At 31.9% G+C, this 18,727-nt stretch overlaps 1 protein-coding gene and 1 pseudogene across 1 annotated transcript; one reads left to right on the top strand and one right to left on the bottom strand.

The window, feature by feature from the left end:
* Positions 1 to 1,705: 1,705 nt before the first annotated feature.
* LOC143559424 (pollen-specific protein SF21-like) lies at positions 1,706 to 6,643 on the bottom strand (annotated as a pseudogene).
* A 7,598-nt stretch (positions 6,644 to 14,241) lies between these two features.
* On the top strand, positions 14,242 to 18,234 carry LOC143559412 (uncharacterized). Its single transcript, XM_077047999.1, has 3 exons — positions 14,242 to 14,307; positions 15,707 to 15,893; positions 17,864 to 18,234. The coding sequence occupies exons 2-3, from the start codon at positions 15,712 to 15,714 to the stop codon at positions 18,048 to 18,050; spliced, it is 369 nt and encodes a 122-aa protein (XP_076904114.1). The 5' UTR covers positions 14,242 to 14,307; positions 15,707 to 15,711; the 3' UTR covers positions 18,051 to 18,234.
* The last annotated feature ends 493 nt before the right edge of the window (positions 18,235 to 18,727 follow it).

The following is an 18,727-nucleotide window of genomic DNA, read 5'->3' as shown; positions in this document are numbered from 1 at the left end:
CAGTGGCGAAGCTTGGACATATACGTCGACGGGGCCGGCCTCAATATGTATAAAAAAATTTATAAACTAGAGGGGGGCGGGATCAAAATGTATAAAAAATTTTGATCGAAAACGGGTAAATTCACGCTATGCATAAAATTTTTCGGCCGAAAAAGGATAAATTTACACTACTGAGCGGAAAAAACGGAGGGGCTGGGCTAAAATTTCGGTCGGAAACGAGTAATTAACACTATGTATAAAAAATTTTGGCCGAAAAATGATAAATTTACACTACCGAGCGAATAACGGGGGGGGGGGGGCAAATTTTGGTCAAAAACGGGTAAACTTACACTATGTATAAAAACTTTCGATGGAAAACGGAGGGGGCCGGGGCCACCCCTGGCCCCCAACTAAGCTTCGCATCTGCCTGAAGCACCCTATAAATTTTTTAATATATTTTGAAACTGGTTATGAGTGAATAAGAGAGAAAATGTAGTGATAAATGTATAAAACGTATTATTAAATTGAGAATGAAAAAAAATGTAGTGTGTTTTAATGTAATTTTTAATTTGAAAATAAGAGATTGGATGTGAATGTTCTTACTACTTTAAAACAAGTTGGTTCTACGCTTCCTGTCGTAACTAAAATCTACAATTGTTTTTTGATATTTAGCTAATAAAATCAAGCAAAAAATAGCTACTAAATAATGTCTATAGTTTTATAAGAGACATCGACATATCATTTTAGCGCGGTGGCAATAAAATCATTTTCCTCAAATATAAATAGAGAATGAAGTTGTATCATTAAATATTAAATACTAGCCTTTAGCTCTCGTATCACGTTAAATGCATTATATGTTTGAAAACTATCACATATTGTAATGGGCCGGTATCGATTTGATTCGTTATGATAAATATCTCAAATACAAAATCCAAGAACATAAAAAAGGGCATGGAAAACCGCTAACGAGCCAAAATAAAAAATTCAAAATGAAACAATGAAATGCCTAAAACACCCTTCATCCTAGTGAACCCCAACAATCAATAACTATCAACATTTTCTATAGTTATTGCACTAATTTTGACGTTATTTATCACTACATTTTCTCTCTTATTCACTCATAACCAGTTTTGACGTTATTTATAACTATCATTTTCTATAGTTATTGCACTAATTTTGACGTTATTTATAACTATCATTAGCCCTGCTTGCGGTGCGCACATATGATGTATATATGTGTGAACTCTCGGGTGGGCAAAAGTGAAATTGCACTAATTTTGACGTTATTTTACTAATCTCGTGAAAATAACGTTAAAAGTGACGGACGGTTAATCAGGCATCATGTAGTGGCGTTGATAGCTGAAAGATAAGGGTACATGCACCGATCAGCCGGTGTCCCGATGATTGAGTGCTATGTGCCTTATGTCCAAGGCTTGATGCAAAACTACTATCGAGCCGGGGGTCTCACTGGAAGCAGCCTCTCTATCCCTATGGGGTAGAGGTAAGGCTGCCTACATCTTACCCTCCTCAGACCCTACCATAGCTTTGCTATTGGTGGGATATACTGAGTACGATGATGATGATGATGATTTTCTAACTATTGCATTTGGGAAGACATGATCATATATTCATTTTTAAAAATTACAAGGTCTAATATTCATATATCATGTTCCTATATACGTATATTGACACATATAAACCGGCCTTCCCACATCTATACTTGTATTTACGTTGGATGACTGATATGTTCGAAGATCTCGAAATGATCTTCCAGTTCCGGGGAGAATTCGCAAAACTCCATTTCCATCAAGAATTGAATGGACTTTTCCCGTATTTCGACCGGAAAATCTAACAGAGACATTACTGCGGAGATTTTTACCAAAAAATGAGACATTCCATGACCTCGGAGAGTGCTTTGCCGTGCTGGGTCACTGACATATCCTTTTTTTTCTTTATTTGACCCCAAGAATGGATTGGATCGAAACGACTTTCCTGTCGAAGCCCTTTGTGTCTGTATTAATTTCTGCCCGCACGGAATCTCCATAGCCAATTTTCCATTTTTTATTATGAAATCAGAAGGTGCTGCCTTTGGTAGTACTCTTATTTTACACGATCCAGGAACTTCCATAACGTTGGCGTGATTCGGTTTGAGCAACGGATCGTGGGCACAAGGTTGAGGAGGAGATGCCTGTAATATTATCGGTTTAAGTTTCAAGCCCATATTTTCAGGGTAAAGAAGCTCAGGATTGATGCAAGACGGGCCAAGTGGGCTCCTCGGACTATTACTATAACGACATGGTCTATATAATCCAAACCCCTTTAAAAAATATTCAAGCGGGATCAACATTGCATGAGGTTGTTCTTGTGTCACCATTGATCCACATGCATGTACCTGCATCAACATGGCATTAAAGACGATAATACTAGTACAAATAATTATTTACACGGATGGTCTTTGTAGTTTAACAAAGATGATTATATTTATTTAATATAAAGGGCATTTTGAACATTTCATGCATGCACTTATAACAACTTTAACATCCATCCACTCCAGGGATTATTGGTGTTGCATTTTTGGCAAACAGTTAATCTAAAGTTGTAATTACAGGATGGTTCATGTGGTGTGCATGTATTATATATAGCTTTGGTTCACATGTTTAAAAAATTACAGCTATATCATATATTTTAAAATGACAAAAATACTCATAATTTAAAGGACAAAATAACAAGAAATATTAAAATATATTAGACAGGTCCCACTTATATAGTGAAAGAACAATTGAATATGTGACCATAGTGTATTTTATATAAATGGATTACTCTATAATAAAATAGTAATCAAGTTTTGAAATTGTTTTAATTAGGTCATTTATAAAATATTTTATTTTAGTTAGGTCACTAAAGTTTCTTTTTGTTCTAATCATAGAAATTTTACTTCGATAGCAGGTTTTGTAGGTTTTTTTTAAATAGTTTGACATTGCAAAATATTTTTTTTTATAAAAATGGACAAAATTAGTAAAAATTGAGAAAAAAAAACTAGAAAATTGGAAAAGAAAAAAAAAACAGAAAAATTTCAAAAAAAAAAAATACATTATTTTTTGCAAATTTTCAGTTTTTTTTCACAATTAATTTTTTTTTTCATAATTTTTACTAATTTTGTCATTTTTTTAAAAAATATTTTGCATTGTCAAACTATATAAAAATATACAAACCCTGCTATCCAGGTAAAAAATATATGATTGGAACAATAAAAGAAACTTTAGTGACCAAATTGGAACAAAATATTTTGTGAGTGACCTAATTGGAACAATTTCAAAATTTGGTTATTATTATATAGAGTAATCCCTTTATATAACGTTAAGAAAATATTAAAATAACAAGCATACCTCAACTAATGTAGAACAATTTTCACCCAATGTTTCAGTCATGTGTAGGGCTTCATCATGAAATGGAGAACTATCGCCAACGAATATAATCGTTTTGCATTCTAAACTCTTCAATTTTTCAGTAATGTCGGGTCGCCTACTCATTAACAACATTTCTAAAATAAATTAGATATTTTTATATAATCTTGTTTTTCTGCATATCAGATAGACAGACACATTGAACCATTCAAAAGTAAATATGTCAAAATTGCCACATCACGTTACAAATATAAGTGAACTCACATGTACCTTTACCTATCAATCGCTTGAAGATACCGCCACACGTTAATTCCATCTCTCTCATCCAGTAACTGTAAAAACAAAAAACGACACGTATTTTATAAACAAGTAAATTAATATCTTATTTGCATTCAAGTCTGCACTCATTGTACAACTAACCTTCCTGCATGCTACAACTATATCTGATTCCGGGACATCTACATTACCGCAAACTTCCTGATATAAACAATATAAATTTTATTGTTAAAATTATATAAAATAACAAAAATAAAAATATTAATAAGAATATACCTTACTGAAGTATCTGTGAATCAATAACTCCTTCACTAAGTCTCACATACCATTGTAATATAGTGTTTTTAATGTTAACTACAAATAAAAAAATAATTTCGGGTCACAATAATATAACTTCTGTTGACTTTAGACGCATTTAACCGATTTTACATAAAATGTAACCCAAATCGACCCGTTCATAAGTTAACGGGTAGATTTGGTTTACAACTTATAACTAACCTTATTGTAGAACCATTCGTTCCAAGAAGGTCGTCTGCATAGAGGGGAAATAAGTATCAAACTAGTAACTCTTTCACTATACTTTATCTGAAAAAAAATATTACCGGTGAAACATTATGAAGAAAATCGGTTTATACTATATTTCCGGAAATGGCATGTCAGGTAATGTGTCAAAATGGGTCACTTTTATTCGGATCGGGCTGGAATGGGTTGACGGTTGACCGAATCACTATTTATCCAAATTTGTTAGTATGATTAGGATTAATATATATTTTTACAATAATCTTTCATTTTTAGAAAAAAATATGCTCTTTGGCGACTTTCGACGCGTTTGATAATTTTATTTAAAACTAATTTTCTCATTTTACATTTTTGGCAAAAAAAGATAAAACATAACCCGACCTGACCCATTCAAAAGTTCATAAGTAATAGATCAAAATTGTCGAATTTTAACGATGAAACTTAATAAAAATAATACCGAAAATAGTGTAAGGATATAAGCACCCGCCATTGCTCCCATACACATGACTGAACCCAGCCTGCAAACCTCATAATACTAAACAAATTAACTTGATTCTAAATTAAATAATCTTGTACCAATTTTTTTTATTTACTATATGAATATATTTATACCTAAAATAGTTTAGGACCACAAGGATTTGATCACAAAGATCCTCAACAGAAGGCACATGATCATCTATACCGATCGATGCAGCTCCTAACTGCAACAACTCGTGTGCAAGTCATAGAAGATAATATTATGTTACAATTTGAATAAAAAATACTTGTATCGGTTTGATGAGGAGCTGATCCAAGAGTTTGCCGACTAAGTTGGACAAGGGGGGCCATGTTAGAAATGGCCCAAAATTAAAACAGACATATTTTGGGTTATGAGTGGAATTACGGGGCCCATAGCCAATGAATAAAAACATTTAGACGAGGTGGATCACGTGGTAAAAATAGGATGGGCCCCGATGTCAGACCCAAATTCAACCAATTTCGTCAACTAAGAATTTTACCCTTTTTACGAATTTGGAAGACTTTAATTTCTATTTCACAACCGGATTTTTTTCTACCACATGATATATTACAACTAATTATTATTTTTTTGATCATTTAACATCTAACATGTATTTCTATATGTACATCCAAATTCCAAACACTCCCTAAGTATTGGCACTTCATAGTCTTAAACAAGAAGTCACGAAAACGGACCTCGTGACCAGGTGGACTAATGTGATAAACGCAGAAGTTGTGGAGTAACAAGGAAGCTGATTCAGGAGAAGCAAAGAGTCTTTGGAAACACGACATGTCTGCCAATCATTTGGAAAAACATTAACTTTTTTTTGGCATAACACATAACTTATGTTAATCAGGGCCGTCTCCAAGAATTGCTGAAATATTTTGAGCCGCAGGCGAAAAAAAAATAAAATTAGGCATGAAGTAAAAAGGTTTTTTTTTTCCATTTGGTTTAAACAATTTAAATTTAAAATGGGCTTACCTGGTTATGTAAAAAACTTTTTGTATGAATCAAACCCCCTTGTCACTAGACCAAGCTGGTGGGTGTGTAATTGAGTTTAAACATTAAATATACATATTATTTTTCAGAAAAATATATATACATTTTTTCTAAAAAAATTTCAGGCATAGCGGGTTATCGGGCCGGGGTCCGTCGACCACCCAGACCTCCTTAATGGCCGGCCCTGATGTTAATAGATAAGATGCAGGGTTGCTTACGGTTTAGAGCTAAGTCTGGATAAGTAATCAATGGTGACTTTTGGTGATCTCCATACACAGTAACAGACACAGAACCGCAGCCAGTCCGAATGATATGTTCCTGGAGTGAAGATTTCACAACACAAACTTAAAGAATATGTTTCAAAAACATAAAATGGGTTTAAAAATGAGTAATGTATAGTAACAACAAGAATTCATGGGATGGAAAATGTTTATCGGAAACGATTACAAGTATACAACGGGGGTTCCAAGGAGCCACCCCCACCCTTTGGTGGGGTCCGGGGGCTGGCCAGGTTAGCATGGAAAATTTTTATTTTATTTTATAATCTAAAATTAAGCTCCATACACGATTCATAAAGCTAGCTAACCAAGGAATTACGAAACCCAAAACCTACAAGTTGGGTGATCATGTCGTTTAGGCAAAAGAAAAAATAACGAGGAGGTTCGATTACATGCAGGCAAGATTTTAGTTTGTGCTAATCATGCAACATTAATAGCTAGATCAATTTCGAATGAAAAATTGTACGCTTAATTACCTTTCTAACATTTGCCATGCATTAACTTAATGAAACAACAAATGAATACCCTAAAATTACTTATAGTAAATATGATTATACCCATAATTAGAGGCACTAATTAACAACATTTACATAAAGATGGAAAAAAAATGAATAAAGAAAAACCTTCCCGCCAAAATGGATAGATGGCAATGTGACGGGAATGGAATGTCCGTTCCCAGAATCTGGCATGGCCAGTTTGGCTTCCGTGTCGGACGGAAGCCAAGAAAGCCTTCCTCTTATATGTCAAGCCACTTTGGTTTTTGATTGGGTATTAATATTTTCCCTCTCCAAAACTTTGTATTATGTTATTAGTAAAAGCCGTTGGTGACTAGCCGTTTTTTTCTCCCATTTTCCCTCCATAAATTTGTGGATTCTTTTATGATTATGATTTATTTACAAGCTAATTGCTTTGGGTATCTTTAAAATGATTAACATGTATGTAAAATCAAGGCCGGCTCTGAAAAGACGAAAAAATTTGTGGGCCAAAGGCGAACTTATTTTTGGGCTTTAAGTAAAAGAAACATTTTGTTGGGTTTAAACAATTTAATTATAAATGGGCTTATTTGATTATGATTTAAGTTGTGTAAAAAACTTTTGTATAAAAATAAGCTTAAAATTGTCTCAAATAAGACTAGAACCCACAACCTTTTGGTTAGATGCCATACCCCTTTACCATTTGACCAAGCTAGTGGTTATGTAATTGTGTTGAAACATTGATTATACACATGTTTTTGATAAAAATACATATAATTTTTTTTTTTGAAAAAAATAAATTTCGGGCCTAGCAGGGTGTTGGTGGCCGTCGACTACCCTGCCATGCCTCAAAGACGGCCCAGTGTGAAACAAATCAAAGACGTTATCAATCGCTTTTGTTAAAACGACACAACCCTTTGGACCGGTGGTGCAAATACCGGTTAATCTGTTTTTCAAATATACATGTTTATTTATGGTCAAACGGTCACAACCGGTTAAGAGCATTCTCAGCCTATTCCCTATATTTGTGTGAGAGGATTTTGTAAATTATATGGTATGGTTTTGAGTGGTTATGAGTAGAGGAGAGAGAAAATGTTATATGTGAAAGTTAAATTTGAGGTTTCACTGTTCATACCGTATAATATTTTAATATTTTCTAGAAAAGTTGTTAGTGAAAGAGAGAGAAAATATAATAATAAATGTATAAAAAGTATTATTTAATTAAATAGGAGAGAAAAAATACAATGATTTTTAGTGTAATTATATGTTTTATATTGATATATGGTAGCGAATGGACTGAGAATGCTCTAAAGTCAATAACTGGTTAGGTCCCTAACCGGTTCACTAACCAGTGTAACCGGAACCGGTTAAAAAACCAGACTTTATTAAAAAAGAAAAAGAAATTCTAAACGAATTACTAAAATGTAAAATAAACTAACTTTTAATAAAATAGCAAATAAATTAAACGACAAGCATTGTTTTAATATAAAGGAAAAACGACAACGCATTTTATCTGATGCTGTAACCGTTATAGTCTTCGATTAGTTTTCAATTGCAGGGTTCGGAGGTTTCATTTGACGATTGTGCTTCGTTTTTAGCTTTCCCTGTCATGCAATGTTTTGCCCATTGAGCTCCTAAAGTGGAGTTCAACATGACTTTAAGGAACACGTCGCAATTCTTGCAATGAGTTGTTTCGTTTGTCCACATTGGACATAGGTCGAAGTTTGTAAAAAATGTGGTGTTTATTTTTGTGTCTAGTACCAACAAGACATTTTTTTCGTTTGCCATTTGAGCCTTGAGGGTTGATTAGTTTTGAGAGGATTGAGCAATTTTACGTTTTTTTTTGGTTTATTTAACCGGTTAGGATTTTGCACTTCTACCTTGGTCGAAGATAATTTAATTTGGTCAACGGTTATTCGGTTACTACAAATGATCCCTTATGTTGTTTATCAAGTGGTTAATTGATCGATATTAATTAAAGATTAACAAAACATGTTTTGGATAATGCTAAACCATAACTCAGTTTATATAGCCAAGCTTATACTCGTTGGACTACAACTCGAATTGCTATAACATAGTAGCTAACCGACTTGTTACCACTAACATGTGGCTCAAGTAATTGGAAATTGCCATGCCCACATTTGATGAGTTTACTACAACCTAATTATTGCTAATCTTAGTTACAGTTGATTGTCAATTTTTCAATCATTTTTTTATACATCGTCACATAATGCAAATCTGAAGCAATTTCCATTAGTTTTTCAACAAGGTAATTGAAATACTTCTCACCATGAGCGCATACCGGCACGAGACTTAGCCCTTTGGTACCTTAGGGCAAGCGTAGTGGGCGGAATGTGATGGGCGATTGGGGCGATTTTTGGGGGGAATACCCCCCCCAGGCGATTTTAGGGCGATAAAGGGCGGGGGGCGGGTGGGTTTTGTCGCCGGGAGTAGTTTTGGTTTTATTATTATATTACTATGTGTAATATATATATAGGGTAGAGATACTGTACGCTAATGCCTTAACGTACGAGAGGTACGCGAGATGCTCAAAGGCAAAAAACAAAGGCAAAAACCTAAAAACGCTCACAAAAACTTAAACGTTCAGCCAAAAACCTATAACGCTCAAAAAACAGTTTTCGTGAAAAAAGTAAAAAATTGATCGATTAACGATCCAAAACAGTTTTTTTTGGTTAACCAATGATTAATTGGATATGTATTGACGATTCCGATATGTTGGGATGTGATTTCATGGATCGATTCGTGAAAAACAAGTTTCGCGTACGTTAATGTACGTTAAGGATTAGTGTATTGGATCTTTTCACTATATATATATATATATACATATATAGGGAAAGGATCAAGAGAGAACTCATAGTTAGGGAGAGAACTAGAGAACTCCTAAGTAGAGGGGTGTAACTGTCAATTTACTTTCTCAATACATCTATCGCGTATGGTAAACTTCCCAAACCCAAACCCTGAGCGACTGAATCACCATTAACCACTGCACAATAGCTTATAAACCCTAACTATCAGGATAGCACTTATAAATCGACACAAATTGATGATTCAAAACCCTAGTTGTAAATTATATTGAAGATTGATTCCCTTTTTTACTCCGTCTGTACAGTTACATGAAAAAGACGATGATTCTGTTTAAATACACAATCTGAATAGAAAGGTGGAAGAGTTTGAATAAGTGATTGTGAACAATGATGTTGAAATTGAAAAATTGAAGGAGACATATGAGTTGCAGATTGGGAAGAATGGTTTGGAAGCTGAATTGAAGAAATCTATGGTGAGGGTTAATTTTTGCATGTCATGCTCACTATCTCACCACTACAAATATATCTTAGTTTTTTTCTTAAGTTTTTTTTTTTTTTATTTTTTTATTAATAGTCCCGATCAATTTCAACTAATAACTTGTTATTTTTAATCAATAGTTTTTAGCAGTAGATTCGAATGTTGGTGCTAAACAAGTAGAATATGAATTTTGGTTTCAAATTTTATTGTTTGGCATGAATTTGTTAATGTTTGAGTTTTATTTCATTTAATCATGTCATCTGTTATGGTAATCCTTTGTTATAAGATTGGAATTGAAAATTGGTTAGTTGCAACATAAATCAGAATCAAACAAGAACATTGATTCTGATTTTGAATAGAAAGAGGTAAGGAAGAGCTTTGCTACATTCATATATTGCCTGGTGATTGCAGCAACGATGATTAAAAGTATTACATATGTGTATTATTTAGTATTACTTATATGTAATACTGTTAGTATTACATATTTTTAATACTAAACATAAATATATTGATTCTAAGTAGAAGGAGATAGATATGAGATACTATTCGCCAATTTGTTGTTGAACATTGTAGTATTCATATCAGTTGGGAAATTGAATAGTAATATGTTTGATATAGAGATAAGCTTTGGATTAAATGTAGTATTATGTGATTATGTTTATTAATTTTCTTAATTATCTACGCAAGTAAAAGATTTATATTGATTTTATTTTTCTGGTGAAAGTAAGGTTGGTGATGATATTTGTCAATACCAAATCCCTAAGGTTTGCTTTGTGTCTTTATGTTGTAGCAATTATTGATTTGATAAAATAATTTAAAAGTACCAATATACTTCTTAATTTTAGGGACATTTTCAAATGTGTCGGTCAGGTTAACATGACAGTGGTCTATGCGAGTCGAATTTGGGTTGGCCCGAAACACATTTTGGGTTTTAAAATTATCTGTTACCTATTTATATATTTTTTTATCTACTCTTTGTGACTAAAGTTTATTGTTTTTTATGAATACAGATTGAGGAAATGTGTGTCACATTACAAACACTGATGCCACGTTGTGTTGGTACACTGAAGTGCGTTCTACGGCTAATTAAGGGTTGATTAGTGTGATATAGGAACTGAACAACATTTTATTTTGAATTATGCAAAAAACTTGTGTACGTTAACATAGGAGTTGAACGTGCGTGTCAAATTACTAATGTACTCAAACAAGTGTAGTTGAATTTGTTTTGAGTCAAACAAGTGTAGTTGAATTTGTTTTTCGGTTGTTTTGTTTATGCTAGATATGTATAAAATTTCCAGATTTTATAAAAATTTGAAGTTGGTTTTTGCTACATTTTAATAAAAGTATTTATTACTTTTTAAAAGTTTTGGGCGACTCTTTAATGGAGGGCCAATTTCATAGTTGGGTTGGCTCAATTTGGTGTTGTTTTATGGTTTTTTTTTTGTTTGCAGTTTGAAATTTATTTTCTGGCGTTCCCTAAATTGTCCACAATACCAACTGTTCTTTTCTAGCGATATGTGTTTCAACGCTCTCTAAACCACCTAAAACATCAATCTCACCGGTCAAATGTAAGTAAAATATATATTGCACATATGTAATACAAATAAATAGACTTGTATTGAGGTTACAATTTAAGTATAAACAGAAAAACGTATACAAAGATACAATTTTTATTATGTATGTAAAATAATGAAATATACATTACAAATATGTAATACAAACAAATTAGCTTGATTCTGTGTTATGATTTGAGTATGAATATGCACCGCCACACATATGACACGAAGACGAACGAGATTGTATCATATATCGTATGTTATTTGGTCATCCTTTAATTTTATTTTCTTTTTCTTGGTACTTTCTTTGATGTATGATCACCATAGTCTGGTTATAAATTAAAGCAAACAGTTAGTATTCACAACTAATAAAGTATTAATACATACAAGCAATACACTAGTGCTGCATATATGCAATATAACATTCAATAACACTGCACATATATAATACAACATGGTATATATGATGTAATAGCTGAGCAATGCATACATGTAATTAATACAAAAAAATAACACCACATGTATGTAATACAACACACCTCATATGCATGTAATAGCTAATCGACGCGTATATGCAATACAACATACAATAAAGCTACACATATATAATACAATAGGGTTCGTATGATGTAATAGCTAAGAAATGCATCCATGTGATACAACAAACAATAAGACTGCATATATGTAATACAACGCACCTCATATTCATGTAATAGCTAACCGATGCACATATGCAATACAACATATAACAACATTGCATATATGTAATACAACATGGTTCATGTGATGTAATAACTAACCAGTGCATACATGTGATACAACAAATAATAACATTGCACATATGTAATATATTACACTTCATATGCATGAAATAGCTATAGCTATAGCTGAGTGATGCATATATGTAATACAACATACAATAACACTACACATATAATATAACATGGTTCATATCATGTAATAGCTAAGCAATGTGTACATGTAATACAACAAACAATAAAACTAAATCCATGTAATATAACACACCTCATATCCATGTAATATTTAAGTAATGCATACATGTAATACAACACAGATCAAATGCACGTAAGAGTATACATGTATGCACTACAATAGGTTGCATATGCATTACATAACAATCAAAACTAATATATATTATACCATCATTGTTTACATCCTCGGGCCCGTATTCCTCGTCCACAAGCATCGTTTGTTTTCACCTTCTTTGGAAATTTTGATCTTGCTCGTGGTCTTCATGTATATATTCAAACATATGCAATCACATTCTGTAATTTTCCCCTATTTTGTTATCTGTTTCTTTTCTTTTTACTCTTATCTTTTTTTATTTATCCACTATAATGTCATTGAAACATGCATATAATATATATGTATATATGTATTGTAAGTACACAATAATCTAATATCTCATCCAACTTTTAGATGCATTACATATATGGAGTATAAAGAAGCATGCTCAAACATAGTACCATCACTATGTTCTATAATACATATGTGTAATATAATTAAAAGTTATGTAGTGAGATACATCATTCTTTGATTAAATCTATGTAATGTTCCACTAATCATGTAAATTAACGACCTACTATCATTGTATGACAATACATGTACAAATCACTCATAATTGACACTTATAATGTGACTAATTGACAATACATATACAAATAGTGCAGAGTCAGCTCAATATACGCCTTACCAGCATTTAAAATACTCCTAATTGATACTAAATAAACAAATAATTTGAAATCGACATGATATACTCCTAATAGTAACTTATGATGTGACTAATCGACACTGCCTATACAAGTCGCTCAGAATCAATGTTACAATTCTTCGATTGAACATAACAAATAAAAACAGAGACCAATGAAGGTGATTTCCGTGTAATACCCCAAATTTTTGTTGATAATGCATGAAATAGACTAACATGAACACTTACCTGATGGTGATTTTAATCTTTTGGGTTGAATTCGTATTCGATTGGACGAGCTTGAAAACCCAAGATCTGCGATGGTTTTGAGATGCTTCTGTAGTGTTGGGTGAGGAAGATGAAGCTTTCCAATTTTGCCCCTTTATATAAAAACCCTGTTCTTTGTTTCTTTCTCCCATCCCTTTGTTTTTATCTATTGATTATCTCAAATAAGTGGTTTTAATTGAGTTCTCTAGTTTTCTCTTTAGTATGAGTTCTCTCTTGATCCTACCCATATATATATATATATATATATATATATATATATATATATTACTATTTGTAGCCCCTACACCATTACACCCCAAAAACAAATTCCTACCCTTTGCTGACTGGGCGCCACATGTCACAATTCACCCCGATTTGTAGCCCATTCACTACGCATAGCCTTATGAACCCAAAGGTTCATAACCTTGTTTAGGTGTGAAAACTTTCTAAAACCTAAATTTGGGTTGTCATATGGTACATGAATTGACCTTTTCAAATTAAATAGGCCGTGTTTGAATAAACCTTGCTCAATAATACTACCCGAGCTTAAGTTGACTAGTTTAATTAAACATATCGTGTTCTATCGGCTATCTGGTTTTTAACTTGCTTAATCATATTTTTACAACCCACCAACCCAATAACCATATTCACAATTTGTTCACTAGGTTGTAACCATTTAATAAAGGACTTAAACATACCATGTTCATACAACACTTTTTTAAGTATTTGCATCACACAAATAAATATAACCGACATGAAACAAAAAAAAAACCGAATTAGAAATCGATAGTTTGGTTTTGATTTTTAATTAAAACTGAAATATTTGGTTTGATTTTATGTTTTGTTAAAACCATAACACACACACCCCTAAAAATGTTTCATTACCGAACCTAGTTTTCTTTGTTTCTTTGTTTCTTTCTTTCTACACAAACCAAACGACTGAGTGGTGTCATCTAATATTATTATATACTCTCTCAATTACCCACTTTACGATCTCAATCTCACTTGTATTAAACGCCTCTGCTCTCATCAATTTACACTTTCAGGTCATTATTATTATTATTATTATTATTATTATTATTATTATTATTATCCATCTAGGGTTTTCGATTCACATTGATTAGATCTTGTTCCTGTATCATGTTTTCGATTGAACAATTGAACATATAATACGTGATTAATAATATTTAGCCCTAATTCTTTATTCTATAGTATGTTAATGGCTCGTTTCGAGCTCTATCTAGACTCGAGCTCAGCTCATTTATTTTATATATATATATATATATATATATATATATTTGTCATAGTTTTGTATATAGTAATGATTATAATAATTGCTTAACGTACATTACGTACAAAAATACTTATATTCATGAAATCGATCCACGATATCACATCTCAAGATCTCGAAATCGTCAGTACATATCCAGTTAGCCATTGGTTCACCGAAATAAACAGTTTTGGATCGTTAATTGATCAGTTTTTTACTTTTCTTCACGAAAACCGTTTTTGAGCGTTTTAGGTTTTTGGCTGAGCATTTTAGTATTTTTGCCTTTGAGCGTTTTTGTTTTTTTTTGCCTTTGAGCGTGTCGCGTACCTATCGTACGTTAAGCAATTATTGTACAATAACCTCACCCATCTATTTTTAATATTAAATGAAATTTACATTAGTATGTATGTAGTTAATGCCGAAAATATTGGATATCAGTCAAGGACCGGTATTTGAGATATCGGTAATTTTAATATCATATAGAATTTTTGTATATAGCAAATTAACACTAATAACTCAGTATACTGATACTCTCGTACCATTAACAAAATAATCGTTTACTACTTACAAAACACTAACAATTGCAGCGAGTAGGAACTGATTAAGACTTAAAACACTAACATAAGTTTACAATTAAGACTTTAAAAAGCTGTTATCGGGAAAATCGGTGATATATCGGTCAATATCGCAGATATTATTGGTACCGATATTTTGCGAGTGGTCCGTTAGCCGCTAGAACACTGATATCGACTGCATAGATTAGTACTAGGCTCAATATGCTCGTTAGGCGGTTCAGGCTCGGTAATTAAATAAGCTTATTGTTAGGCTTTAGCTCGTTTAAGCTTGTCTCGAGTTGAGCTTTTTGCGAGCCGATCTTGAGTTTCTCGCAAGCGGCTTTGCTTGTTTACATTTTAGTGGCCTCTAATATATATTAAACATTTAGACAAGTTTATATATCTTATTTTTATGTGTCTGCAAGGGTTGATCAAGAGCACTACGTATTATTAACCGAGAAATTTATCTGTTTTAACTAATTACTAGCTAATGTTATAATATATGATTATACAAGTAAGCCTTTTTTTTCATAATAATGGATTGCTGCTTCTGGTAATAAGTTATTTTTGGGTTGAAAGCTTATATTAAAATGGTTGTTAAATGTGTTTGAACTATCGCAGATAGAATGGCGTCAAAGTTAAAGCAATTGCAATCAAAGGCAACTCTCGCTTCCGAGTTTTTATCCAAACATGGAACAACATATTACAAGCAATTGCTGGAGCAAAACAAACAGTATATTCAAGAGCCCGCTACCGTTGAGAAATGCAACGAGTTGTCTAAACAGTTGTTTTACACTCGTCTTGCCAGGTTAGCTATCTGATTTTAGTTTCTAGTTTTATGATGTATGTGATTTCTTTATTTAGAAACTGATATAGCCTGTACGTCAATATAAGAGGTCGTAAACATTTTTATACACAGCAGACAACTTTTCTAGCGATTTTATTAAGTTTACCCGATTGACTCGCTAGAAAGAAAAACATATGGTTTAAAATGGCACCATTTGTCATAAGTAGGCGTGTAGACGAGCCGAGCTGAGCCCAAGCTTGGCTTGTTTAACTTACAAAGCTCAAGCTCTACTTTTATAGCTCGAGCTTGGCTTGTGAGTAGTTTGGTATGCTCAAGCTCGGCTGATTTATTATTGTTAGTTAATTTTATATACATTTATAATTATACTTTATATATATATATATATATATATATATAGGATCAGGATCATGAGAGAACTTTTTTAAAATTGAGAACTATGAGAACCATTTTGGACCACAAAAAACCCAAAAATAAAAAAAATCATAAAATAAAAAAAAACACAAAAATGAAAAAGGTAAAAAAACCAAAATTCTTATTTTAACATCCCGGTTTCACTAAAAAAAAACTTGGTTTAGCAAATTATATACACATATGTATAATATATACATATATGTACATTTACATGATTTTTTTATACACATGTGTATAATTTAAGATAAATAATACTGTACATATGTGTATATTACGTAACTAAAGATTAAATAAAATTATACATATGTGTATAATACGACGTTTTATTTTATTTTATTTTATTTTTTAATGAAACCGGAATGAAACATAAGAATTTTGGTTTTTTTACTTTTTAATTTTTTTTTTATTTTTTGTTTTATGATTTTTTTAAGTTATTTTTTTAAACGTGTTTTTAGTGGTCCAAAATGGTTCTCAAAGTTCTCAATTTGCAAAGGGTTCTCTTAGGATCCTTACTATATATATATATATAACATCTCGGAATCGTCAATACATATCCAGTTAATCATTGATTCACCGAAAAAAACAGTTTTGGATCGTTAATCGATCAAGTTTTTACTTTTTTCACGAACACCGTTTTTGAGCGTTTTGGTTTTTTGGCTGAGCGTTTTAGAATTTTTTGCCTTTGAGCGTTTTTGTTTTTGCCTTTGAGCGTCTCGCGTACCCATCGTACGCTAAGCAATTATTGTACAGTAACTTCACCCTATATATATAACATGTTATATATCATATAACTGTTTTTTTATTATAATTTTATGTATAAATACTTATTATATAAATATATATTTAGTAAATTAAATAAAATTATATAAATTTTAGGCTAGCGAGCTGGCTTGAGCTCAGTAAGTGAAGTTCAGGCTCGGGCTCATTTTTAGACTCGAGCTCGTTTAAGCTTGGCTCATTTCGAGTTTTAACGAGCCGATCTCGAGTAGCTCACGAGCGGCTTGACTCGTTTACACCCCTAATAATAAGCCAGCTAGAATATGATATTTGGTTTCAAGATCAATATAATACTTTAATACTAATACTGTGAATTGAAAGTGATTTAGTTAAACATGATGTTCACATATTTTTATATAACCTTAGCTTATCATAAGTTTTTTCCTACTCGGTCTTTTTCATTCAGATTCAACATCCCAAAATGCTCATGTTGAGGCAGTGTTTTAAACGTGATTAATATTCGATTATCTACATAAAAAATTAACCGCGATAAAATTTGCTAGTGTTTGGATGTGTCATGTTTTGTTTAAGGTTGTAACATTAGGATATTCAAGTGTTTGACAAATATGATATTTAAAGTGTTAATAAATAAAAAATATTATATTAATGCATGTATTACAGTTTTCGTAAATCAAATTCGCCCTAAAACATACCAAATGATGAAAACGCCTTAAAATTTGTTAAAACAATACAAAGATATGTCGTATTAATCTATCAAAAAGCAACGATTTGGTTATAATTGTTGTTGATTAACCTTTTAATTTTTCACTGGTTTTTTGCAGTCTTCCTAACCGTAACGAAGCATTCTGGAAGGAACTGAATCAGGTGAAGGATTTATGGAAAAACAGAAAAGAGCTGCACGTTGAACAAGTCGGGATTGCAACTTTGTTTGGACTCGAATGCTTTGCATGGTATTGTGCTGGTGAAATCATTGGAAGGGGTTTCACATTCACCGGTTACTATGTTTAAACTCTGCAGCCATTTTGGTTCATAAAAGTTCGTCTCAGAAGCAAAATTTGTTAAGTTTTTATTTTTATCAAAAGTTTCCTGTTTCATTAACGTAGCGGATTTCTATAACGAGAACATTATTTTTAAAAAAATTTTAGAGCTGAGAAAACGGTTGAAATTTGGATTAATAATCCGCATATTGGATAGCTTGTTAGTTTTGTTTGCTTTGATTGTTTTTTTGCTTTACTCATTGGTTTTATTATAAGATTTTTGGGATGGTAAAAGTTATATTTTGTTGCAAGTTAATTCATGTCACTCCAAGCTTGGTTTTAAAAAGGTCACAAGAAACTGCATTAGATAATCAAAGGGACCTTGTATGCAACTAAAAAATCTTAATTGAATAAAATTATTGGTTTGAATAAAATGATTGGTTTAAACATAAAACTGAAAAATCTTAAAAGAAATAATATAATTGGTAATGTGAAATAGATAAATAAAAGGTTATTTTTTTCTACTGTTAACCTTTTCTTTCCTTTCTTAATGTGATAACATATTTAAACACATAAAAAAATACTTTATAATAACTAAAAAGAGAAAATTACGTAAATGGTTTATGTGGTTTGACCATATTGTAAGTTTGATTCTTAGATTTTAAATTTTAATATTGCAAATTTAGTCCAAACAATTGCGAGTGTGTA

Source organism: Bidens hawaiensis, unplaced genomic scaffold, assembly GCF_021521415.1.
Source record: "Bidens hawaiensis isolate Kalapana, Puna unplaced genomic scaffold, B.hawaiensis_p1.1 tig00019821_1, whole genome shotgun sequence".
Lineage (NCBI taxonomy): Eukaryota > Viridiplantae > Streptophyta > Magnoliopsida > Asterales > Asteraceae > Bidens > Bidens hawaiensis.
This window is presented reverse-complemented; position numbering and strand designations above follow the sequence as displayed.